The following is a 27,382-nucleotide window of genomic DNA, read 5'->3' on the forward strand; positions in this document are numbered from 1 at the left end:
AGTACGGACCTCCGGAACGAATTAAGTACTTAACCCGAGGTACCACTGTATATGCTCATGGGGTATTTCACACAGCATATTGTTAGATTATGGAATTTTCTCCCCCAATAAATAGTGATGACCACCAAGTTGGACAGTTTTAAAAGAGGATTAGACAAATTCCTATGTGGAAATATTCCAAACATTGCTTTCTAATTCTCTGAATGTATAGACCCAGAGCCAAACTAGAGGAGATACCATTCAGTCAGTGAGCTATCATATGAATGCCTTAAAAAAAAGGTAAACAGCAGGTATGAAGGGCCAATCCAGATTGGGGTCCTGGTCAAGAACAGGGGCCCTCTGCCTTCTACTTGCATTGGAAGAAAAACTTTCATTGGTGCAAATGGGAGCTTTTTCTTCAGTGAAAGTGCAGGGCCCCCAATTGGGCTTAGGACCGCCCAATTGGGTGCTAATGAAATAAAGCCCTTTATCCCCATCCAGGGTGCTAATCCAGTTCAGGCCCTCTGCACCTGCTGTTTGCTTTTTAAAAAAATCATTCATACAATTGCTAAGGTTGTGCATGGTGTCTCATCTAGCTTGGCTCTAAGGTAAATAGAAGCCCTACTTATTTACAGATGTTTTGAAATTACTTGCCAAAGAATTGTTTGATTGTAAAACAACAGGTAAGTCATGCATACTGAAGACAATCTCTCAACAATGACAAGGTAATGGATGTTTCATGTGCAGTCTCCCCTCCAAATGAGCTGAAACATATTCTATTCTCTTTTGGCTACTATTATAGAATGTCTGGAAATAGTTTTCATAACAAAAACACAATACATTAATTTTTTATAATGTTCATGAACCACAGCATTCTGGGCACCTGACTAACTGAAGCATAAGAATCATAAAACACAAAAACAGATAAAATGTTATGAGCTAGTGGCAAATCAATATTTCAAAAGCAAGTCACTGTGCCTTGCCGAAAACATTCTCACATTAAATAATAAAAAAACATTTTTATTGCCTGACCTTAAGGATTGCTTACAATGGTATGTTGTGCTCATGTTGATGCTGCTTAAGAAAAGCATATATGGCATCTATTTTAATATAAAAATGAATGCTTCCTGGGTTTTATTTGCAGGAGATGCAGGAGGGGCATGTTTTGAACATATATCTCAGTAGTGAAATAGATACATGTATACTTCTTCTTAGGTGATACTGACAGCATCTTGCGAGTGATGAAATGTAACATTACCTTAAGTGTTTGGGATGCTACAGTCCAATAGTGTTGGCAATGCAAACAAATAATAACAAATGCAAACTATTGAAGACACAAATACCGACTGTGTTACAGTGACTCATGCTCTGCTCTGCTGTGGCATGAATGAGCAATTCACGGCTATTTTCATATATGTGTGTGTGTAATCATATAATCATTTGAAACTTTTCATCTAGATGATTTGCATTTCACCAATTAATCTTCCTCATCAGGATCCAAAACTTTCCTTCTGTTGAACTTTACCGCTGTTTTCTTGTCAGTTTGCTGACTCACTTTTTCAAGTATTTCTATCAACCCTTGTTCAGTTACCTTCCTACCTAACTGCCCATCTGTATAAGGTAATTCTCCACTGCTTTTGCCTTTTCTGGTTTCACAAGCGCTAAATTACTTAATCTGGCACGAGCTGCCTGATCCAAAAGTTGAGCCAGAATGTTATTCCCCGTTTCTGATTCTTTCTGTTTGGCTTCTTGCTCTGAGATGTCACTGGAAGCATCCTGTGGGCCAGGAGACTGGGCGCAGTGTCGAAGGCGACACCCACCCGCGTATGAGGGAAGGGTCCAGGCCCAGTGTTCTCCCCGCTGTTGTTAAAGGGAGGATAGAATAAAGCAGAAAATTCATTATCTTGCTAATGTAAATGTTACACTGACATGGCAGACAAACAGTGTAATCCATGTCTGCTCAGACACATGTCTGATTGAGTTCAATGGGTCTCACTCCCAGGTAAGTACGTTTAGGGTTGCATTAAAGACAACAATACTTTTTTTAAAGACAAAGAGATTCAGGGGTGCTGATTTTGCTTTGAGATTAGCTGCACTGTCTGAGCTGTGGCTTGATGTTGCTGTGGAAAACATTCTTAAGTGGTTGGCTGGGTATGTTTTTAATTGGCTTTTATATATGCCGGGAGGTTTTAGGTTTTGCACTGTTGCTATTTGGTAGCCTTTTTTGTATGGTGAGCTGGGTGGGCACTGCCTGGAAAAGCAGCCTAGAAATATTTTTGAAATAAATAAAATGGATAATGGAGCCAGCATGCAGACAGCTCAGTTTTTGCAAACCAAAGGGCCTGGCCAAAGTGAGCATCCTTATATTAATTTTATTAAACTGTTGATCTCCTACCCTTCTGGTGAAAACCACCACATACCGGTAAGTGCTTATGGTGACACGGAGCTTGTGGTTTCTTGACTGGTGGCGCTAATGTTGTGGAATGCACTCCCCCCTGAAATATGAGAGGTGCTATCAGTATTGCCATTCCACCATATTTTGAAGATGCACCTGTTTGCACAGACATTCCTTTTGCTTCTTGACTTGAGTTGCCTGTTTGAGTGGCTGTGTTGCTTTAATGAAACCATTTGATTTCTTAATTCTAGATGTTTACATTTTTGTTTCAATATGATTGCTTTGTTGTGAATTTTAATTATTCTGCATTTTTAATTTCTGTGTTGTTGTTTTATTAATGATGTGATTGATTTTTTATTTTGGAAACTGGTTAGTGAGAAGTCTGTTTTGGCAAGAAATGCTAAATAAATAGTAAGACAGCTTGCTTACTTCATAACGACAATTGTATTTTTTAAAAAATGGACCCAAAAGGACCCAATTGGCCTTTAATATCAACAAATGCCCCCCGTAGGACAAGGAGCTACAAAATACTTTTTGGCTATCTATAGAAGTGGCCCTGGTGCACAGTAGAGATTAGAGGCAAGGACTTTCCTTTTCTGGGAAACTATGAGAATTCTCTGTCACAGAGAATAAGGCCGTTTGGTCCCTTTGCTAGAGTCCTAGGTTTTAGTTCCTTGGCACTTTCCTCCCAGCCCTAGATGTCAGTTCTGGCATCTCCTCCATGGAAACTTTAAAATGTAATTTGGCAGCCTGAAAGCTGCAACAAATGTATGCTGTTAAGTATCTCTGACAAAATCCAAGAGACTTTGTAGGTACAGCTTTGGCTATGTTCACATCCCCTTTATTCAATGGATATTATCTTTATGGAGAAGCCTCAGATTCATTTCAGTAATATTCTTGCAACTGCCTTCTGCTTGATGCAGTGACATTTTAGAAGACTTTGTGGGTGGTGTCTCTGTCTCATTTGTCTAGTAAGTAGAAATGGGCTGAAGTTAAAGTAATTAAATATACTCTTCTGCAGAGCTGAGATTCATTCATCGGTCTTGGTGATTGTTGCATAACAATTTGGCAGATCACCCCACTCCTGAAGAATTAAAAAAAAATCACCAACTTTTGTTGCTATAAATAATTCTTACAAATCTCCTTTAATTTGTTCAGGTTGTTGCTTACTCTTGTCAAAGCTCCACTTGTTTTCCTTCTGTAATTATTTTTAATATGGTGAAGTTGTTCGGGCTTTTCTGAAGTGATACGTTTAATTGCCTTTTTCTTTAGTTGTTTGCAGCCTCTGGGCTATGCAACAGTGGTGGGAGGCAGGATGTGCTTCAGTGCTCAAGACCCATTCAAATCTGTGTGAGGGGAAGCTGCACTCTAGCATTGGCCCAATGGCACTGGCAACATATTTATTTACAGGTGTCAAAGGATTGAGGGCACCAGTGAAACAGGGAACAATCTGAGAAACTGCAGCTCTAAGGATAAAATGAAGAGCCTAATAAAAGTTTCTGGCTGGTTTAAAGGAAATACGGTACTTAGGAAATACTGGTACAATTATTTCTAAGATATTGTTTGTGCCACAGACCAGTACACATGACACCATCCGGTGCAAAGACAAGCCCTGTTTACATTTCCAGTCCGTCTTTCCTGTAATGGATTTTTTAATTACTTTCTGAAGTATTCTCAAAGACAAAAAACAAAACAAGATTGTCATTAGGCTTCACCTTAGGGCATTATAATAATAAAAGTCTGTCCATGTTAATGCACATCACAAGATTTTGTCAATTCTTACTAGTGCCAAAACCTGTCCTTCAAATTTCTGTATATTGAGAAGGAGGTTTCCATTTTTTCTGCTTTATTCTCGGGACACTTTAGAATTTCCTTGAATTTAGAATGGGGTGTAGGTTTTTTAGTCTACCTTATCACTGTCCATGAGTGGTATGGATGTTTTTCTTCCTTGTAAACTTTTCTTCAGCAAACTGCAGCTTCCCTGGCTGCCTGCACTTCCTGATCTGAAAATTCCCCATGGAAGGAATTACCTCAGTATATACAACTGGGGAGGCTGAAGAATGCTGAGATGCCTTGTAGAATGAAAGAAGGGACCCTCAGACGCTTTGGCCATCTCAAAAGTGAGGGGAGTGTGACAAAAACCCTGTCCCCACCCAAAAGAATTTCACAGAAGTTTTCTATTCCCTTTAATAATTCTTGAATGCAATTTCTTTTCTCATGAATTGATTGGGAATGGCTGAAGGAATTTTTTTTGACAAAACGCTACTTCTCACCACTTCTGAACTACCTGATAAAATATTATAGCAATGAGATATATTGTCCAAACCTTATATAAGAGTATCATTGTTCTGATTCAGTTATTATTGCTTATGATTATTATCTACTCATGCCTTTTATATCAGGTCTGTATTATGCACACGGGTCTGTAGGCCCAATTTCCATGGTTACGGTACCTTGAAAAAGAAGTGGATAAATTATGGGAATCAGGCCCACTCAGAATTAAGTTTCATTTATTTACAGTTATATCCCACCCTTTCTCCAAGGAACTCAAGGTTGTGGACATGGTTCTCTCCCTCCCCATTTCATCCTCACACAACCCTGTGAAGGAGGTTAGGCAGAGAGGCTATGACTGGCCTAAGGTCACCCAGTCAGCTTTATGGCTAAGTGGGGATTTGAACCCTGGTAGCTCAGTCTGACACTCTAACCACTACACCATACCAGCTCTCCAAGTCACTTGGGCTTACTCTTGGATAGGACAGTATAGTTTTGGTGTCTTAAATCAGGGATGGGGAACCTGAAACCCTCCAGATGTTGCTGGACTTCCAGCAGCTCCAGCCAGCATGACCAACATCTGGATAGCCACAGGTTCCTCATCTCTGCTTTAAACAAATAACCTAGGAGAATACAGTATGAGAAATAATTTTGATTAAACTTCTGCTTGCTGAACTTCAAGACCTTAAGAAGTTTTCATATATTGTGGGCGTGATAAGATTCTGAGTAATTAATTTAAGTGCAGAAGTTTGTTAGCATGCTCACTTAGAAGCCCCATTAATTGCAGTTAGATATGGTATTTATTCTACTTAAGCACATTGACGACTGCAGCCAAACTAAGTGCACGAGCCAATTCCAGGACATCCCCCCCCCCCCCCGCATGGAAGAATACTCTAGAACAATACCTGTGAAGGCATATTACATTAAACTGTTATCCATCTAGTTTTTGTAGGAAAGACCATGATCAACAGACCCGATCACATTAAGCACTTAGTGCTCAATACATCACAAGTGCTATGCTTAAAGTTCAGGCTTCCAGCCATTCTGCTGCCAGCTCTTTATGATGAGATAACATTAGGTTTGGGAAGGGCAGAAATAAATTGACAACAGAAAGTTAAAACAAAGGCCAGCCAGGAGTCCAGCCCTGCTCTGTATGTCGAAATAATCACCCTGCTATCCATCAAAACATGGCTTGGGGCTAACACAAAACTGAATAATATACATGCATATATTTAAGCTAGCATTTGCCTTCTGCCTATTAATCAGGGACAGGTAAAGGTAAAGGTAAAGGTACCCCTGCCCGTACGGGCCAGTCTTGACAGACTCTGGGGTTGTGCGCCCATCTCACTTAAGAGGCCAGGGGCCAGCGCTGTCCGGAGACACTTCCGGGTCACGTGGCCAGCGTGACATTGCTGCTCTGGCGAGCCAGAGCCGCACACGGAAACGCCGTTTACCTTCCCGCTGGTAAGCGGTCCCTATTTATCTATTTGCACCCGGAGGTGCTTTCGAACTGCTAGGTTGGCAGGCTCTGGGACCGAGCAGCGGGAGCGCACCCCGCCGCAGGGATTCGAACCGCCGACTTTTCGATCGGCAAGCCCTAGGCGCTGAGGCTTTAACCCACAGCGCCACACTAGCAGGTATTTAAAAAACAATTTAACAATAAAGGTATATATTAATGTAAGGAGCCTACTCAGTCAATCCATCTCTTTATCATGGTCAATGGTCAGTGTTCAAAAAAGAAGTTAATTCAAATATATAAAATAGTACCAAACAAAACAAAATAGGAAACCACGGCAATAAAATTACTAATAACTGTACCATATTACTACTACTACTTGTACCCAGTCTATCAAACTGGGTTGTCCCAGCCACTCTGGCATAAAACAATAAAATTATAAGTTTACAAAAGTCCCTGGCAAGTTTTACATGCAACAGCCAATCCATCTGATTGTTCTGGGAATTTCTGTAAAAAGGGTTTTTTAAAATCTTATGTACATCGCAATGAAAAGAGCAATGCATAAGAACATGATTTATTGATTCTTCCTCTCCAGATTCACAGAGTTTACTGTATTTGTGTGTTCTGGCCAATGAAATAAGCACTTAAGATGGCAATCCTCTACCCATTCACCTGAGAGCAAGTCCCCTTAAACTCAGTGTGTTTTACATCTGAGAAGGCAAGTATAAGGTTGTGATATCATCAAAAGAGCATGCTATATAAGCAAAGTAATAGAAACATGTTTGTGTGCGTGCATTTAATGAACATCACATGAGACATACACACTTTCTTGCTGTATCAGATGTTTGGGTAAAAGCAGGGCTTCCTATATTTTGTAGCAAGTTTAAAACCTAAATTATTACTTTAAGTCAGGAGTAAAAAATTACCATACCTTTATCCACCAATGGGAATGGATGAACTGTGCACAAAGTTATTGATCTCCACAGCACCACCATGCGTGCTATAGTGAGGCCAGGGTTCAAATCCTCCTTTGGCTATGAACTTTTGCAATTCAGAAATTCGTTCCCCACCCCCCTTTTCTTTTTTTTACCAAAAAATAATAATGTTCCCAATCAAAAGCAGCAAAGCTGTTAGTCAAATAAGTAAACCAATAAATAACAGTGAGACAAATTAACCCACTGTCCCCTTTTAAGAAGAAATACAGAACACATGCTCTTTCAGAATTTCTCGACTGTGAGAAAATTTTAGAGGCATGAAATATCACCCCTTAGCAAACTCTCTTGCTCGGCTATTTTACAGCCAGCAGGAGGAAAAGCTGTCAGAACATATCCTGAAAATTGATGAGCCCCAGTAAAAGGATCGACTGGGTCCCTTTGCATTATATGGTATTATACTTGCCGTTCTCATCACTTCTGCTACCTGTTTTCAACTGTAAATATTAGAAAGGAAGGACCTAACACAGTTGATCCTGCCTCTAGTTTAGCATTTATATTTCTACACAGTGTAAGGAGGATGAAGAGACTCTGACCAGGATACTTTAACAATCACACAACAGATGCTAGGATGGTGACAGAGGAATTCTAGAAACATCTGGCGGAAAAACACATGTGAAAATCCTTAGGTACTGTACTGTAATTTATTGGTGCTCTTCTGTTGCAGCTTGAACAATATGGCTAGCACTGAAGTAAAAGGTCATGGCTCAGTGATGGAAATAATACTTTGCATGCAAAGAATAGCCTTAATCAGGTGTTCTAAAAGAATAACATCATTCAGGTGTTCTAAAAGAATAACATCAGCACAGCACTGCTGGATCAGGTCTGTGATATATCTAGTCCAGCATTCAGATCTCACAGCAGTCAACCAGATGCCTATGCAATGCACACAAGCAGGACCTGAGCTCAACAGATCTGTGGTAGAAGGTCCCTCTCCCAGGCCCCTCTCCCAGGTGGGGCTAGTGGAAAACGCTTGTCTGAAAAAAAGGCTTGAACCCTAACTTTCTGTCTGTGAAGGAACAGAGTTGGTGTTCACTGAATGAGGTTTTGCTTCTGTCTCCCTTACCTCTGCATTCCTCACAGAAAATCTACTCCTGGGAGATGGGGGCCCATTGGGAAATCTCCTCCCTTGAATTAAAAAGTGAGTACCTAAGGATCCATACCAAAGTTGTATTTCAACAAGGCTGGCCCAAGATACTCTGAGGTGATGGACAAAATAATGCCGTTCCCCATTCTAGGCAAAGAAGTCAGCTAGAATGGCAGTTGAATCTTACTCCTCCCACCACTCCTAAGACAGGAGCACAGGGTGGCCAGCGCAGGCTTTGCAGATGGGAATGGCCAGAGGTCTTAGAAGGAATAGCCAGAGGGCTGTCAATGCTGCCACGCCCCTATAAAATCTACTGCCTGAGGTAGTCGCTCATGTTGCCTAATGGTCAAGCCAGCCCTTTGGAAAGAGTTATTTCTGCATAACCAATCAGAAATGTAAAATACTTACATTTTATGTGAGTTGTACTATGTGTAATAGCTAGGCAAGTTACTAGCTCTGATTAACATATTAAATTGCATTATTTTAAAAATAAAAATATTCAAGACAATGAAAATCAAGTTGAAAGACAATGCCCTACTGTTATAAACAGTGGTGATAAATGAGAGACATAGGAAAATGGAGTTTACGTTCACCGTAGACATTACCCGCCCCCCTTTTTTCAACCTGAAATATGTGATGATTCACTATCAACCATTTCCCAGAGGGTGGCAGCAGGATTCTCTCATCAAACAGACATTCTCAGAGATAGTAGCTTTTTATGGGTACAGTTTGCAAAATTATGTAACTGATACAATTTACGGTTGTTGAGCTGCATTAGGCTCAGCTATCAAATGTACATATCACCTCTTTTACTACTGGTGTGAAATGAAGTCCCCATTCTTCATAGAACAGCAAGGCTTTGCCCTACCTGTCATCATTCAAGAAAATCCAATAATTAACTGCCCGTAGAGATTAGAAACAGGCCCACATTCACCAGGACTGCAAAACCAAGCAGAAGTTCACGCAATTGCAAAATGACCCAAGTTCTGTTTGTAGTATAGTATTTTTTTGCTATATTTTTTAAAAAGACATTAAATTGGCTCCCTTATTGTGATAAATCACAGTTCATTCACACACACACACACACACACACACACACACACACACACATATATATTCCTGAATTTTTCCATTGCAGAGAAAGCCACCTAATCTGTTTGATGTTTTTGCACTTCTTTAAGTAGTCACTGAGAACAAATGTGGGTCATATGAGCATTGCAAGGAACTTTGCCACATTGCCAGGCTGCAGTTATTTGGGACAGTGACTCAAGGATTATGTAGTTAATGGCCTTGGACAATAGTGGGAGGCGTGAAAACCGGATGTGTGGGCTTTTTGTATTTGCACATGTTCAAAATGTCTGAAGCAAACCTCGTGCATCTCACCAATGGGGAAGTACATGTGCTCCTAATCAACTACCCGGTACTTAAGCTGCCTGAACAACTATAGACAACAGCACTGATTTGTTGAAGCTGATGTTCCTATGGATAAAGGGAAAGCCGAAAGGGTGGAGGGAACCCTGCTTCCCATTCACTTCATATCTTCCTAACAATCATTCCCTCTATTTCTGATGGATACCCACAACCTCAAAAAACTTGACCCTGGTCTAAGCAGCACAATTGTCTCTCTCAGTTGAAAATCACCATCTGGGAAAATGGAAGCAGATTTGTTTCTTCTTAAGATTGCACAAATACAATATACAAATCATAGCCATTGTACCTATCTGTAGCAGACCACTCCAGCATACCTAATTTACAGGATGCAAGACACATGCACCCACTTAAACAGAACTCATAAAGGGCAGAGGAAATGCCATTTTGACCATTAAATGTCTCATATTATAGTCATAACTCTTCCCTTCACAATAGGGCTAAGTGTAGACATTCTTCCTGCATCCAAGTACAGTAGCTATAATGTTATGCCTGCATAGGAACTCTAAGTGTTAATCTCAGAGCAAGCTGTCAAAACATTGCAGCACTCTTGGATTACAAAGCTAGACGAGAGTGTAACATTAAGGCAATGTGAGTATGTCTGCTGGATACGGCCCATTTAACACTAAATATGGAAGTTCTGCTTATAGCAGCTGTTTCTTCTTGTCACAGCAGGGCTGAGAATGATGCATGCTGGCAAGGATGAGAGCGAGCCGATGCAACAGGTAGAATTTCTCTCCCTGAAAGAACACAAGCATTTGACTAGATGTGAGCAATCGATGGCTGCAGCAGCTGAATCCAGCACAAAAACCAAAAGGCCTATTTTGAACTGCACACGTCAACACAAACTTTTGAAATGGCAGAAAAGACCTGAAGGCAGCACAGGTATGATGATTCATCTTTGCTTAAGCAGCTGGTAAGCAGTTAAAACCTAGCTTTCCAAATCCCACCTTGTCTTTGAAGGAAATGGTGGCAATAGTTGCAGGGCCAGACTTTTTTTGAAGCCAAAATCAAGGATGCCATTTTCCCAGATGCCATCTTCCTGCATTTTTATCGTGAGAGCGCGGTGGCCCTTTTGGTTCCCATGATCTCACACAATTTTGTGCTGTAGCATGGCACCCCCAAAAAAAAAGTGCCAGGGAGAGGAATCATGTGAGATCATGCCAACCAAAGTGGCCGCTGTTCTTTAGCAATAAAAAATTGAATGTCCAGGACACTTGTGGTGTATGCAAAGATGCTTCTGCGGTGAACAGACAACAGAACTTTTGAATGGAAGCCAAGCTGTTCCTCATCTAAGTTACCCTCATCATGAAGTTCTCTCTGGACTACACCAATAAATATCATACATCTACAGAACAGGGCACTACATTTTGCAAAGCTTAAAAAGACTGGCTGTCACCAGAGGTGGGACTTGAGCTTAGCCCCCATTGAAAAGCCACAAGACTGCCCACTGCTGAAAAGCATCCAGGAGGGGATGGAGATGAATGGGGCTGTGGCCCTTTCAAGCCACTGAGACCCATGGCCAGTGCCTGACAGTTCGTACCAGGCTTGCACAGTTGCCAGCTATTTATTGAAAAAGCTTCTTTCAGCTTCTAAACAACACATCTTAGATGCATCACGCAGTGGTGGGCTTGGGGGGGGGGAGTAGGGTGTGGCCCTGGGTGCAAAATTCTGAGCGGGGGGGCAACCAGGCGCCCCCACACAGGTGCCAGGTTCCACAGGGAATCCCCTGGGCATTTTAAAAGGCCTCGCAGAGGAGTGAAGTGGCCAGGAAGATTCATGCCTGAGTATGCACATCTATTCAGCTCAACTCTGCTCCCTTCCCTTCATGGTTGATGGGAAGAAAAGCAGCCTATCAAATTCCCAGCACCAGCCATCTAGAAGCTCACACCTTCAGTATGCTGCCAGGATCTCATGTCAACAGAGATGCACATCCCGAAATGTCGCAGCTAAAACAACCCTTTTGAACAAGTCCCCCAAATGCTTCATTTTTAAAGCAACCAATGCATTTAAAAAAATGCAACACCAAGCTAAGGAAGCACTATGAGCTCAACTGTGGGTGGCAAGGGGCAGGAGCAGACATGTTTTAACCAAGAGATCTAGGTTTTAATCACAGTAAATTGTTTTCTCAGGGCACTTCGGCCACTGTAATTTGAAGCCAACCCCTATCAATGACCCTTAGGGTAATCACATTTTAACTTTTGTATGTTTTAAAGTAGGATTGTATTTTTTTCTTCTTCTTGGTCTTTTTGTAAACCACTTTGAGGGTTGGGTGTTTTAAAACATCAAGCGGTGTATAAATTTTATGAAATAAATAAATCCCAGATCAACCGTGAAGCTCGCTGGGCGACTGTGGGTTAATCACAATCTGTCAAGCCTAATTTACTTTGCTGGGTTGCAATGAGGATTAAATGGGGAGGAGAGTAGGCCGCCCAGAGCTCTTTGGAGGAAAAGCAGGATATAAATGTAACAATAAAATAAAATAAATAAATGAAGTCTGAGCCAAAATATCTGCAAGTAGTAGAAGCTGAGAGAAATAACAAGGGACTTTATGCCCCTCTTGGAAGCTACCCAGAAGCATCTGTATGGCCATGTTTAGAAACAGCTGTGCTGGCAGGGGCTGCAGTGTGTTGTAGTCCCCAACATCTGGTGGGCCCAAGGCCGGGAAAGGCTGAACTAGGAAAGCTAGGGCTAGATAGATCTTTCTTCCCACCCTGCCGGGTTCTTATGTTCGTACTCTTTGTATTCGTTGAGGATTAGTCTGTCAGTCAGTTTCTCCAAGAAAGCATTTGGTTTCAAGGAGCCTCTGAAGTGATCCATCTGCCAACCACTCTCTACAAATTCACTTCCCAAAGACGAAATCCCCTCCACAAATATTTACAAGGAGGGACTATTGCCTGTGATGTTTCTACTTCCTGGTTGGTGCTACTACCCAGGAATTCCAGAAACTGCTTAACTAACCTACCTGCTATTATTAAGACAATCTTATATTGATTTGGTTCCAGCAGGTGCAGATTGCAAAGGAAACACTTCCAGCCTATGTAATTTAATTTCAAATTGCTGCTGTGAATCTGAAACCTTCAATTAAAGTATTAAATATACTCCCTCTTAGGGTTGTTTCTGTCTTCACTGCAATCCAAATAACTCTGCCCCAAGGCTTATCACAGCAAAGACATTTCCCACCAACACCCCAAGGTTAAGTCAGTCAAACAGCCAGAGATACTTGGGCTCAGATGCTCGCGTTAATGCACGCCTTAGGCAGGTGAAGAGCACTGGAGCATTCAAGAGTGAAAAGTCAGAGTAAAGGTGATAAATTACCATAAGTGAAACCTAATGCAAGGCAAAGCTTACCACAAGAACAACAACTGTGATTGTGTGTCACCACCAGCTCCACAGAAGAACGTCTCCTTCCCAGATTTAGTTTAGGGAACATTTATTTAATTACATGAGGTGGCCCAGAATCATTCTTTGCAAACGTGTCTTATCTCAGTTTTCTCATCCACAATAAGCAACCCATTTTCTTCTCCTCCAGAATTCCTAACTGCTATTCTACATTAGTGCAAACTGATTTGCTACCTAAGTTAATGAAACATCCCTGAATTTATCGCCCCAATAGCCTTATGCAGGTGTGACAATTAAGGCAGTTTAAACACGTGGGAGGCAGTGGTGATGCACTGCTTAGCCCTTTCTCCCATGGTCGACGTATCTTTAACTTTGGCTGCATTCATATGTGGGGTTTAATGTGTTAGTTTAGCTCCTGCCCCGTCACATCTCAACCGCTATAGCGCCATGTTGCAGTAAATGTCATTCAAACAACAACTATCCATGAATGTGAACAGATGCCAACAGAGATGTTGGTTCTGCACACCCTGTATGCACAAGCGCACTGTGGTCCCCGCATGATTCATCTCTCCTCCATGCTTACCCTCTACATTTGGCCAATTTTCTGGACTTTACCTTTCTCCATGGCTTTCTATGCCAAAATAACAGCAGACTTTCTAGTCAGGCCAACTTTTTTAAAAAGTGGGAACCTTGAAATGGGCGAAGGAGAGCAGTGCATCCTGGTATGCTGCCTTGTGATTCATCATATGAGCAGCTGTGATGTGAACCTTTGAAAAGGGCAGGGAAAGTGCCATGCAAAAACCCCATAATTTTCCAAGTTAACAAACAGATTCCCCCCCCCCCCCCCCGTAATCAAATAACATGGAAATGAGTGCTAAACCTGAGCTATATTCAATTGCATTCCATTAATTTTCCAGGAGTGGCTTTTATGTCATGAGAAATCTCAAATATAATGTGCAAACTGTGGTATGGATGCACTTTGAATGGAAGGTGACTCGTCCCAAGTGGGTCTATATAGAGACATTTCAGAACCCTGGAAAATGAATGCAACTATTGCAGCATGGAGCAGAACCAGCATGCACATTCCTACTCCCCACCACCAATTGTAATGCCTGCATAGTGCCGATTTGATTTGTAATCAAGTCCTATGAGCCACTGCAGGCAGACTGGTATGGTGTCCTTGGCAAAAGGTTATAGCACTGTGACCCAACACCATCACTGGTACATAATAGCTCTGGCAGGTCAGGCTGTATCTCTCAACTACTGAAATTGAATTGAATGAGGACCAACCTACATATCACACAAACTTATTTTTAAAACAACAACATGCCTGGGGTTTACTTAAAAGACAATTTAAATAAAAATAAAATTGTAAATAAATAAAATAAAATAAACAAACACAAAAATTAAAAGAGGCAGCAACATATTAAAAGGAATCAGTGATCATCCCTAAGAGGTCTGGTTTTCAGTACCAGAACTGAATTCAGTCTTCTTTTTAGTGTGCAGGTGCAGGGCAGGCGGCTGGCCGATTGTGCATATGAAAAGCTGATAATGAACACTTGGAAAAATAGATGGAAAACTACACACATTAAAAACATGTGTTTTAAAAAAGCACTTAACAGGTAATGTCAGGAACACAAATTATATATATGGGTAGAATGCACTCAGTTTCTATACTTAAATTGCCCAAACTATATTAAAACACCTTGCTTTTTATGTCCAGAACTTCCTCTACTTCTCCTTCGTCTTTGAGCAGGTAATACTTTGTCACATCCTTGTAAATACCCTTAAAGTACTTCTGCTTTTGTGCCTCAGGTCCAAGCTCCACCCTATGCGTCATCGTCATTTTCTTCTTCTGGGTCCCACTCAATGAATGGTGGCAAATTTTTAATGGCTGTAATGACAGACGTTTTCTGTTTCTCAGATAGTTGGGCCCAGCTTTTACTTCTGAGCACAACATTGGCACTTATGAGCCTCTTGACGTCAGCACTATGGGGTTTGGCAGCAAGCACGCCAGCAAGATTCATAGCAGTATTCTTGTAATTTGGCAACCCTGCAAAGAATTTGACCTTGTCCCTCAAAGCAATGGAGCACACTCTCTCAACACACTCCATGCCCAATAGTTCATCAATGAAAATTATATAACACACACACACAATGTATTTCCCGGAGGACTGCTACACTCAACATTTGTTCTTGCCACCACCCCATAAGAGACACAGAAGGAACTTCAGCTGAATATGACAGGCAGAGAGGAGATCCACTTAGTGAACCAGTCCAGAGAACTACTATTAATTTAGGAAAGGCTTCACAGTGTTTGATTTCATTATTCTTTATCACATTTCTATTTTACCTTTTCTCCAAGGAACTGAAAGGCAGCGTACATCTCCCCTCCCCCTCCCCCATGGTGAGGTAGGTTAGGCTGATAAGAGGTGTGAGCCTCTTGGGGTTCCTCAGCAAGCTTCATGGCAGAGTGAAGAACTGATGTCAGGACTCTCCCACATCTAGCCACTAAGCCACGCCTGCCATCTTTTGTATTTTAAGGTTGTGTACCCTTTACCTTTACCCACCATCAAGTTAAAGCATATTTCAAGCACACACACCACATTTCGAGGGAGCTGTGGTTTGCCAAGGTTGCAGGGAATTGTAACTGTGAGGAGGGAACTTTATAGTTCCTGTGGGGTGGCAAAGGAAGGTGTTTTAAAAGTTATGGGGGGGCAGGCGGCTTAATGCTGCACGCAGGAAATTCATATATTACAAATGGGTCGATGCAACAAAAAGTAACCGGCTTTTTCCAGAGATGGTGAATCCAGGTTAAAATGGGGGCGCATGGCCCCCCAAAACGTCATGGCGATGCTGTGAAAAATCATCACACATAAAGATCCGCGATTCCCCCCCCCCAAAAAATGAACAGCTATGTGGAAGCACCCTATGCCCTTTCAAAATGTGCTGGGGGGGGGCTATTGGGTTGTTTTTATTTTTATTATGTATTTTGTGTTTTTTATATCTTGATTTTATTTTGTGAACCGGGTATAGGGTGTAATAATAATAATAATAATAATAATAATAATAATGCCAGCTCCTACAACTCAAGGGATGCATGTGTGTCGTTTCAATCATGCCTTGATCAGGAAATAATCCCTCTCGCTGTCCTTGTCTGTCCCTCGGGACTTCCCGCCCCCACCTTCGAGCTTGCCTTTGGCTCAGAGGCACCTCCGCGAGGGCGAGAATGCGGCTCTGGGTCCGGGGTCAGTGGGTCCCGCTCCTGTCACAGGAGGAGTCCTCTCTCTCCGGCAGGGCCCATTGTCTCTGCGCAGGCAGCGGCGGACTTGTTTGCGGCCTCCTTGTCCATTTCGCTTTCCCCCGGCCTGCTGACGAGGACAACGCGGGCCAGTGGGAATCAATTAGGAGGTGTTTCGCTTTATTGACTTCCTTTGATTTCAGGATAAATGTTTTGTCTCCCTCTTCTAAAACAAAAAGAAAGGAAGAAATCCTGCCTATAGCCCGGCTGCCGCACGACGCGGCCCGCCAAGCCTGTATTCATAGAAGCCTTTGCAAAAGCATGCCTTAAGTTTTATTGCAAAGCCTTTCTCCCCATGTACAATCGTAGCAACAGGAACACACACGGTAACTGAAAAGCCTCCTATATACATTACACACTTAGAACATTAAAGAATGCAAACAGCGAGCCCAAGGCAACAAACGTGCGCAACTTCGGCACACTCCAAATGTATACACGTCTACTCCAAAAGAAAGCTGTAATCCTAAATCCTGAGAGCCCCAATGGAACTTGCTTCCATGAAGGCATCCAGGAAATTGCTGTATATATCCCATAGATTTAAATGGGAGTCTAGGTAAATGTACATTGCAGTGTACTGCAGATCTCTACTCAGAACTAAGCACCGCTGAATTAAATGAGGCTTGTTTACTACTACTACTATACTGGTGTCCGGCCTTTATATTGCTAGAGCTTGATGTACTCCAGCAATGTGAAAAACTGGAGTTCAGGCATTTTCCTCTTGGCATCCTAACGCATAACATCCCAGGTGGAAATCAGTGGCACAGAAAAGGCTTGTGTATTGAAGCCCCCCCTTTCAACGAAGGTGTTACAAAACAGAAGATATTTTTAGAAACTCGACGCGTCCAGGTCACTTGAACAGATTATGCAAGAAATCTTAAAAAAAAAGCAAACAAACCCGTCCTTTAAAAATTCCACTTCAAGCGACGCGCCAACATGTGGCACAACTACCTAGACTGCAGTTCTATATTTACGCTGTCAGGGAAGTCGGTCGCACAGACATCCGCGGGCCTTACTTCCGAGTAAACGGGTTTAGCATTGCGCGATGCCAAGAGAGCGCCCGGCTCCTTCGCTCGCCAAGTCAGCCGCCTTCCTGGCCAGGCGCCATCATCAAAAGAACAGCCTTAACCTGAACTCTTGTCCCCCCCCCCCCACCCCTTTTCTCTCTCTCCCCAGCCCTGCCTTAATTAGGGCCATTGTTGCGAGCCACGGTTATGGAAGTGACAGGCGACCGAGGGGAGAGAAGGCCCAGTCTTGAAAGCGGAAAATAGGAGGGTAGGCGGATTTCTTCGCACCCGAACATGTAAGTTTGGAAACAGCGACCGTGGTAGGCAGTGCAGTCGTATAAATGTCTGATCGCAAATATAATCGAGATCAACGGGACTGCTTTTGGGGGAAAGCGTGATAGCATTTGCAGTCTAAATTCCAGAACCTAAACCGCCCAATTCCTAACACACCACAAACAAAACAGAATTTCATTTGTTTATATTTTTCCATCTCAGACACATTAATAATATTTTTCTATCTCAAAACGCATTACCAGGGTGACTTGCAATTAAAAAGCTAAGTGTCTAATTCAGACTCTACGGAGGAAATAAGTCCCTTTCAACTCAGTAGAACGTACTTCTGACTTGAGTAGACATGACTTAGGATTGGATTTGAACTCGGCAGAACTTGTTTCCGAGTAAACAAGGAAGCTTAGGCACCTCTCCGTAAGTTATCAAAAAAGAATCTAGAATCACCTCGGTGCCGGCTGAACGCGCCTTAACTCCTTGCTTCGCTCCAGAGTCCAGACGGCTTCCTTCTAATACCAATCGCCGTCTATTAAGCCGAGGTAGCTGCCTTTAAATCGACGGGAATTCCACCCTAGCCAACCCTCCACTTGAAAGGGATCATTCATGCCGCCTTTGCGGCTTTAAAAAACAAGACCTGAAGTGAGCGCATTTCCAAAAGTCCGCTTCAAACCAACGGGACGCAGCAAGTCCCATTTTAAAAGCTTGAATTTACTTTTGGTTCAATAGGCCGGTGTTGCTCCAATGCTCGGTCTGCTTTGCCCGGTAGAAATGCCACAGGAATAAATGCGGGGAGTAAGTACTCAGTGAAAGAAAGGCAGCCTTCTTTCCTACGATGCGCACTGACTAAGGCGCAAAGGCAGCCATGTTGGCCTATACGGGGGAAAATGGCAACAACCCAGTTGAGCAATAACTTTATTACAGCCAACCAAAATGCCACAAAGGATTCTGAGGATTCTGGGACAGAGAAGCCATGGCTGCTCTTGTTGGCTTGTAAGGGTTGTAGCTAAATAGCACTCAGTGGGGCTGAATAAGGCTGCTGTCTTATTCTACACGGTGAATTACGTCCCATGGACCTCCTCGGGGTGTACTTCTGAGCAGACAGGGTCAGGATGGATCAACACATCCATTTACTTGGAAACATTGGCTTTCCGCGGATCGCCCAAGGAAGGGGGCGCAAGGCAGGCAGGGGACACCTCCCTGCCCCCTCGCTGCCAATTCTCCTCGTCCTCCTTTCGCGACAGAGCGCTTCTTTGCGTGAGACCGACTTTGAAGGGCCCCACCTCCGATGCGGTTTCGCCACTTGGACGGCCAAGGGCTTGTTCTCTACATTTCTCTCCCACAAAAGAGGTTAGCATTCAGGAAGCGAGCAATTAAAGGGCTCCTCAGCGGGGATGCGGATTAATTTTGGACGCTCGATTAAATCCCCAAAATTCTTCCTATAAATTATTGTCCCAGCTCCCTGGGCGGACACAAAGATGATCTTTTGTGTTTGTCCAAAGAAAAGAGTTTTTATTTACAAACTTGCCGACCGGCGGGGATTTATTTGGGTGCTCGACACGCGAACCTGCCCCCTGGTCGCATAGTGTGAAAAAACAGGAGCCGCAGAGCTGCCGGCGCGTAAACAAGCGGGCTCGTCCCCCCTTTGCTGTGCCGATGGCCGTGAATCGCGATGCCCGGGAGACGCTTGTAACTCTCTCGAACGGATGGAAGGGATCCTTAGCGCTTGTTTTGGGGAGTGGAGCCCAGGGAGATCGGCGAGATTTGTTCACTTTCTCCGAAGTAATATCGCTATTTCAGGGCCCTCTACTTTGCCGTAGGACCCTGATCGCGTTACCCAAAGGAAAGCGCAGTGAAAAATCAGGGGCTTCACCAACTGAGAGTTGGAAGTAATTAAGGCGTAAATCTCCTATATTCTTACCGGGGAGTAAAATCTTATTGAAGTGGAATTCAATACTGTACCTGAGGAAACACATCTAGGAAGCCCGTAAAGCTGCAGTTGTAGGCACTATTGCTATTAAGTCTCATTGAGACTAGTAAGATTTACTTCCGAGTAAGTTCGCTTACACTTGCACATTTACTTGGCTACCATCCTTGACACTTGTTTTGAAGGAAACAACATTTAACTCAGTAGGGTTTACTTCTAAGTAACATGCATGGACTCTCCCTGCAAGATCATATCGTTTAAGGGACTTCTACTTTCAGTCAGTTTCTGAAGATATTATTAAACTGCTGTCCATGTTGGGCAACGATAATGTTGATGGCTGTAACTGTAGCACAGGTTATACAAAGCAAAAGCTTTTGAGATGCACATTAGGTGTGCTGTGTACTTCAGTGGGGCTCCCTTGAAGGACTTGGAAAAAGTTTTCAGTTGTAAAGGCATTATATTCCACTGCACCCAAGACCACAAAAGCTTTAATATATTTGTTCATCTTTAAGGTGCTGTGAGGCTGTTTGACTGCAACCTTTTACACTCCTGGGAATAAGACCCATTTAACTGAGTGGGTTTTAGTTTTGGGTAGACATGGGCACTATCAGTTGTTGTTGTAGCAATATCATTTCATTGATTTGCTCAAGCTAAATCCCTGTAGAAGATTGTAACCTTTTTATTAATCTCCATATTGTATTTATTTACCCCTCTGTTCTGCAAAGAAGCACATCCATTTACGCAAATTATTCTAACTTCCTTGAAGGGCAAAGTTTGCTTAAACCCACTTAAGAAGTCTTTACTTCATTTCTGGTGGTTTTTTAAATCACAAATAAAACTCTTCTGACAAATGCCAAAAACTGCAGCTTGCAAATGGGTAAAAGCCATCAAAATATTTGTTATATACGTATACTTATTTCATGCCTAGCATTTAATCTACAGCAAGTTCCACAGATTTCAACAGAATTTGCTTATGAGCAGGGTAAGAAGATTGGGTTGTGTGTGTGTTTACAGAAACTGGTGCTTCTGAAATCCAGGATAGTTTGTCAATTATTTGACACCCCCTCCTCCCAAAAAATTCTCTGCTCATCCCCACTTAGGGCTTATTTCTCAGTCAAGAGGTTTTAGGCTTAAAGCTTACTTGAAATCACACCTTTTGAACTGGTCATCTTCATCTCTAATCCTAGACATACAAGATTTGAATGTGGTTATTCAGTGGTAATGCAATTGCCAGAACTTGGAAGTAAAACCTACTGGAAACTCACTGCTACGGAATCCTTGATAAGTAGCTATACAGCCCTTTGCTGAAAAAACCTCTAATGAAGGAGAATCCACCACTTTCAGAGTCTCATCCTTCTTTTTACTTGTAACTTGAACCCACTTCTTTGGATCCTACCCCTCTGCAGCAGCAAAAGACAAGTTTGCTCAATCATCTATGTGACAGCCCTTTTGTTGTTACTTGGCAGATTCCAAGACAGAACCCTGACACTGCTGCGGCTCCAGTGAGGAGCCCAGCTTCAACTTAATCCCTGAAACTTAAATAAAACATAAACAACAACAACACTTGTGTGCTGAGTTAGGATGTGAGGCAATTTAAGAGGCAGCATTTTATTTTGTTCATTGCATAGATCAGTAACATGGCAGCAGTGTACACTTAATTAGAAAACTCTAAAGGAAGTCTGATGTTTTTCAAAATACAGTTAAAGCTGATTTAATTCTACCAAACACAACTATTATATACACATTCCAAAATAGCCCTATGCTGTGGATTAGTGCATTTGTTAGAATCAAGGATCTAAGGCCACGATGCATAGTATCAAGATTGTAAACAAAGCTGCTACACGAGAGTAGAGAAGGATCCTTAACTGAAAACCATGGATCTTAGCACAGTTCCTTGAAAGCAAGTGAAGCCAATGGGACTTGCTTTCAAGCAAACATGCTAAGGATTACATTGTAAAAAAAGGGGGTGGAGGGTGTATTCTGGTTTGTACCACCTGGTTAGAAGTACATTTTATCAGCATTTGGTTGTTTAATTTGTAAAGCTGCTGCTGTTAGGCACAGAAACACACTGTCCTAATTTGGTACAGGAGGTGGGAAAAACCACAGACAAATGGCAACTCCTGCTTCTAACTGACAGGTGGCAGAATCAATCCACTAGGATGTTTTCCTGTATAAGCTGATTGAAGCCAATGTGGCATGTGCAAAGTACAGTGAATTGTATCTTGTGGGTCGATCTTCTTGCACCCCACTTAGCCTCAACTGAAGAGTCACTAGTGCCACTTGGTTGCATCACAATGCACAACTGAGTTGTTGATCTCTGGTCTAAACTGAGCTGTAGAGGCAGTGCCACCCACATTTCTTTCTGTTTTGTTTGTTTGTGTTTTAAAGAGAGAGATACAGAAGGGAAGAGAGGCAAGGGAAAAAATGAGAGGGAGAGGGAAGAAATGACAGAATTAATACAGTTTAAAAGCAGGCCTCAGGTTGCATCTTGGTGCTAAATGTGGGCTCCAGGACTGAAAATTCTGAAGACTATCTGACTAGGCACCCCCCCCCAAAAAAGGCTGCTTATGGTGTTTACTTCAAACAAAGGCTATTTGACCATCATTCTAAACTTCTGTCCCTTCTCTGCTATAAATCAGATTGTTCACACTGAAGGTGCCCAGGACAGGGGTGCCGAACCAGTTTGACTGTCCACCTGCACTCGCATAGTAATTCATCTTGGAGTGGGACTGAGGACTGAGTTCAAATCCTGAAACTGGGCTGCTGTTGGAGGCGGAGCAAGAGCTCAACCCAGGCCCATTCTGCCTCTCAGATGTGAGTTCGCCCCCCAACCCCCCGGAAAGCTGCCTGGGGAAGCCGTTTCTGCCATGGGCCACAGCATTCATGGTGGAGACGAACGTAGACAAACAACGGCTGGAATTCAGGCTGGAGGATTTGCAGTGGTTCATAGGACTTGGAGAGCAGGGCAGTTCAGCAGAGCCCAAGTCGGGGGCTTGTTGGGCAAGACAGCTCTTGCTTTTGTCTTCCACTTTGTTAGGGACTCCAGGCCCATTCGCTAGGTCAGATCGCCTTTTCCTCTTCCGCCTGAAGTTGCCATTATCAAACATCTTCTCACAGTTAGGATCCAAGGTCCAATAATTGCCTTTACCTATGAACCAACCAAACACATGTGAATTAAACAGGCAGGCAAAGAACATTTTGAAAGTGAGACATTTCTGGACAGCCCAGGCCAATGGGTCAAAACAGAAGCAGTAAAGCAAGCAGCCGTCATCAGGTGAATGCAAATTCATGTTCCTGCATGACTCTCCAGTATTTTAAATAAGCTGACAGAAGCTCTCCTCTCCCCACCTTGTAATGGGTGATATCTAACCAAGTCATACTTGACTTAGGTCTATTGAGTTCACTGGTTCTACTCTGAGTATGTCTTAGTTGGCTATAACCCAATATGGTAAGTGTGGTGGTTGTAAAGCTGTTCTTCCTAAATTACCAATTGTCTTTCAACACAGTTCAGTTGAGTCAACAGATTTACTTTAGAGAAAGTAAATGGTGGGCCTCAGGGATATCAACCTGGAATGTGTGGTTTGGAAATAATAGTCTGGCACTGTACACAGATATGGAAGTAATTCATACTGCAATCTGTGGGACTTTATTTCTAATAATAATAATAATAATAATAATAATAATAATATATTATAAATTAGAATAAATACATAAATATTGTCCCCTGTGGAGATGGCTGTTCATTATAAAGGTAAAGGTAAAGGTACCCCTGCCCGTACGGGCCAGTCTTGACAGACTCTGGGGTTGTGCGCCCATCTCACTTAAGAGGCCAGGGGCCAGCGCTGTCCGGAGACACTTCCGGGTCATGTGGCCAGCGTGACATCGCTGCTCTGGTGAGCCAGAGCCGCACACGGAAACGCCGTTTACCTTCCCGCCGGTAAGCGGTCCCTATTTATCTACTTGCACCCGGAGGTGCTTTCGAACTGCTAGGTTGGCAGGCGCTGGGACCGAGCAGCGGGAGCGCACTCCGCCGCAGGGATTCGAACCGCCGACCTTTCGATCGGCAAGCCCTAGGCGCTGAGGCTTTAACCCACAGCGCCACCTGCGTCCCAAGCTGTTCATTATAGACATTATTAAATAATACAATGCCCATCTTTTATTCCAATGTTTAACTGGATTAGTTTGATTATTCTTTCCTATTATAATGGTTCAAAGTGAATTAAAACTTTCCTCAATGCTGGCAACAGTATCTAAGACTGCAGTCATGCTCACAGTTCCCAGGGAACAAGTTCTGCTGAACTACCAAGTTCCTTCTAAGTAGGTATGCAGAGGATTGTGCTGTAAGATGATTCTGCTAAAACAAGCCATTGATATTTCTAGGTGCCTTGATCTTAATTGGGACATTTCAGGTCACACACTTAATATGACGTTACCAGACCATGTCATCCTCAATAAGCACCTTCAAACACCATATGCATTGAGGCATATGTCATATGGATAATGATCTATTAGATAATCATTTCAAAGCAATATTGCTAATGGGACAAAGCACATCTGATGTGTTCATGCTAGCAGTCTTTTCTTTGTATGATAATAAAAATTACGATAACAAATGATCCTTTGTACAGTGGTTTCAAAGGTTCAGAATGCATCATAGGCATTATCTAGTTGCAATCTTTAAAATAGTCATGTAGGGCAAGCAGTATTGTCTCCTGTATAGCACTTTTAGACTGAAACTAAGAGTGGCTTGTCGAAGGCTACCTAGTGAGTTCATGGCAGAGGCAAGATTTGAGCTAAGGATGTCTTGATTCACAGATCAGTTTCTTTAAGTGCAGTGCTATGCATGTTTACTCCTGTTATGTTTAATGGGACTCCCCCCTACCCCCAGGCAAGTGTGCATAGGATTGCAGCTACTACATGACAACCACCATACATGCTTCTGTGACTGCACACTTTACACCAACAGTACAGTTTGATGTTAACCTACCCTTAGAAGATCCACCTGTAGTTTCAACCCTCTGCACACTTATCTGGAAATAAGACCCACTTAGGGATGCTTACTTTGTGTAAACAGCCATAGGGGCTTACTTCATGTAAACAGGCATAGGATTTTGCTGTAAAAATGCTTATGTCTTTTCCCATGTCTGGAGAAATGCAAAAGTTTCATTGGCTAAAAGTGTACACTTGCCTTCAAAGATGTTCCCTTCCCACTTCCTTTACCAAACAAATACACACCCCATGCACACAAATAAAGACAGAGAGCCTCATAGGTGCTTTCAGACTCATGTGAAGAGCAACTACTTTTAGTCTTCTGATCACTAAAACACTGGGTAAAACACCCGGTTTGAAAGCAGTAGCCTTTGATTTCCATTAGTCAAATCAAGGGAACATGATAATTAAGCCACTACTATCATCTCAGCAATGGGGCAAATCAGAGTGGGAGTGGATTTGGAGAAACTGGGTGGAATGACGTTTGGATGTCAAGGTGGCTGCAAACAAGTTGGGTGCAGTCCTGCTCCACTATGCTTAGCAAGAATGTGGCCATTGCCTTCAATGGGAGCTGGATCTTTCCCACTGCTACATTCATCCATGCAACAGCATGTTTTAGAGCAATGCACAGATGGAACCATAGGCTCCTCTCCCTTGGGTTGTCTCCATGCATCACCTAAATGAAATGTCTAAACCAATAAATGTTGGGGGGGGGGGTGTACACACACACACACACACACACACAACCCTGCCCCCCTTCAATGAAAACTTATCAATAAATGTAAAGATTATTATTAGTAGTAGTACTTATAAAGTAACTGAAATTGTTAGATGTTAAAAACAAACAACCAAATAAAAAAATAGGTCCTGTTCACAGGCATACCATCTAAAAGAAGAGGAAGGAGATTGATTTGTGATAAGCCAGGGTGAACAGGTGGTTTTAGATTCAAACAATGACTATGAGTAAAGAGCCACCAGGAGACACTTGTTCAGCATAGACTAATGCAAACTGAGAGCTGATGAAGGACGGTTTAAACATCTTTAAATATATTATACTCTGTGCTCTGTATTAATTAATCCAGAATATAATGTCCTTAACCCTGTAATGTCTAATCATTTTTAGAGTCCTGCTCTGTACGTGTAAAAGGCAGGGGGAACCTTTTAAACTGCCCTGTTTGTGAATAGGGCAGGATATTTTAAACATGTATTTAAAGCGCTCAAAAAACAAAAACAAAACCTTCGCATGAAAATTAGGGGAAGGACAGGTCCTTTAATCGATCTGACTGACAACAGCACAGAGTGCGGAAGGCTGCTATGCTAAACACGCCTTCCCTGGACAAGTCCAATGGACTTGATAGTAACTCCTGAGCCAACTTGCGTGGCGGTACCTGCAGCACGCGAGTTGGCTCAGGAACAAGTTCTATTGAACTCGGCGGACGTTTCTTTTAAATACACTTGCTGTGGCTTGTGCTGTGAAATTTGTCATTATGGGCGCTCTCATCCACATTAATTCGTCTTGAACGTGCCTCCTAACATTTCACACCGCCACTTCTAGAGTTACTGTCACCCTCTGATTCCACACTAAAACAAAAATGTAGGAACCCCTCCTCCCAATTCCTTAGAAACTTGCTTGGAAAGGCTGGGAAGACAACCCACGTTTCCCCGCGCTGGAGTCACGCACCTCCCGCCTGTGACTCACAGGGCGACTAACCCGCGGCCAGCAATCCCGAAGATGAAAGCCAGTGTGGTCAGACTAGGACTTGGGAGACCCTGGTGCGAATCCACCCACTGGGCGACCTGGGGCCAGTCAGCGCCTCTCAGCCGAACCTCCCCCGCAGGCTTGCTGTGGGGATTAAACGAGAACCAGGTACGCCGCCTTGAGCTCCTTGGAGGAAAAGGCGGAGTATCAAGGAGGCGCGGTGGGTCCTGCGAGGGCTGGCCGCCCTTACCTGGGTCGTCCTCGTTCCGGGGCACCTTCTTGAAGCAGTCGTTGAGCGAGAGGTTGTGTCGGATGGAGTTCTGCCAGCCGGCTTTGCTCCTCTTGTAGAAGGGGAAGTTGCCGGCCACGTACTGGTAGATCTGGCTCAAGGTGAGCTTCTTGTCGGGCGCGCTCTGGATGGCCATGGCGATGAGCGCCGAGTAGGAGTAGGGCGGGCGCACCAGTTTCAAGAAGTCCTGCTGGCCGGCCAGAGACAGCCAGCTCAGCTCGGGCCCCGCCGACGGCGCGCCCAGCAGCTGCCGGGCGCCGGCTGCGCCGTAGGCCGAGGGCAGGAAGGAGGCGGCGGCGGCGGCGGCGGCGGCGGCTCCATTGGGCCCGGCGGCCAGGTAAGGGCTGGACGGCACGGCCGAGCCGTTGAGCCACAGGTACGGGCTGCCGCCTCCCGCTTCCCCCAGGCTGTAGCCGGCGGCGGCGGCGGCGGGGTGGGTCCCCGGGGGTCTCTGGGGGGGAGGGAAGAGGCTCAGGTTGTCGCAGTAGACGGCGGCCACGTCCAGCAGGTCGTGGGCGTTGGGGGGCTGCTGCCCCTCCAGAGCGTTCATCCTAGGCAGCCTCGCACCGACGGCTCGCCCCAGACGCTCCCGCCAGCGGAGGCGCAGGAGCCATGGCCCGAGAGCCAGGGGACGGCCAAGGGAGCCGGGCAGCGCCGCCCACTCTCTACCAGTCCAGATCGCGCACCCCCACCCTGCCCGTCCAAGGCGCAGATCTACTACTGCCCGCCGCCCCCCGCCGGCCCTCGACCTCCCCCTCCCGCCCTCCCCCTCCTCCAGCCGAGCGGCGCCACGCTCCACACTGCCCCGTCCCCAAACTGCAGCCCCTTCCCCCCCCCCACACACACACACTCCTCCTCCCTGGCATCGTTTGTCCTCCTAACATCCCGTCCGCCCCTTCAGCTCAGCCTCCCCCTCCCTCATTCCGAGAATCCAAGGA

General features: G+C 43.9%; 1 protein-coding gene across 1 annotated transcript; it reads right to left on the minus strand.

Annotated features, from left to right (window-relative positions):
- Positions 1–21,059: 21,059 nt before the first annotated feature.
- Positions 21,060–27,149, minus strand: FOXI2 (forkhead box I2). The gene is made up of 2 exons (XM_079977406.1): positions 26,406–27,149; positions 21,060–22,615 (listed from the first exon to the last, which is right to left on the minus strand). Exons 1-2 carry the CDS (start codon positions 26,992–26,994, stop codon positions 22,074–22,076), a joined length of 1,131 nt encoding a protein of 376 aa, XP_079833532.1. The 5' UTR covers positions 26,995–27,149; the 3' UTR covers positions 21,060–22,073.
- Positions 27,150–27,382: the final 233 nt, after the last annotated feature.

Source organism: Podarcis cretensis, assembly GCF_951804945.1.
Source record: "Podarcis cretensis genome assembly, chromosome: 5".
NCBI lineage: Eukaryota > Metazoa > Chordata > Lepidosauria > Squamata > Lacertidae > Podarcis > Podarcis cretensis.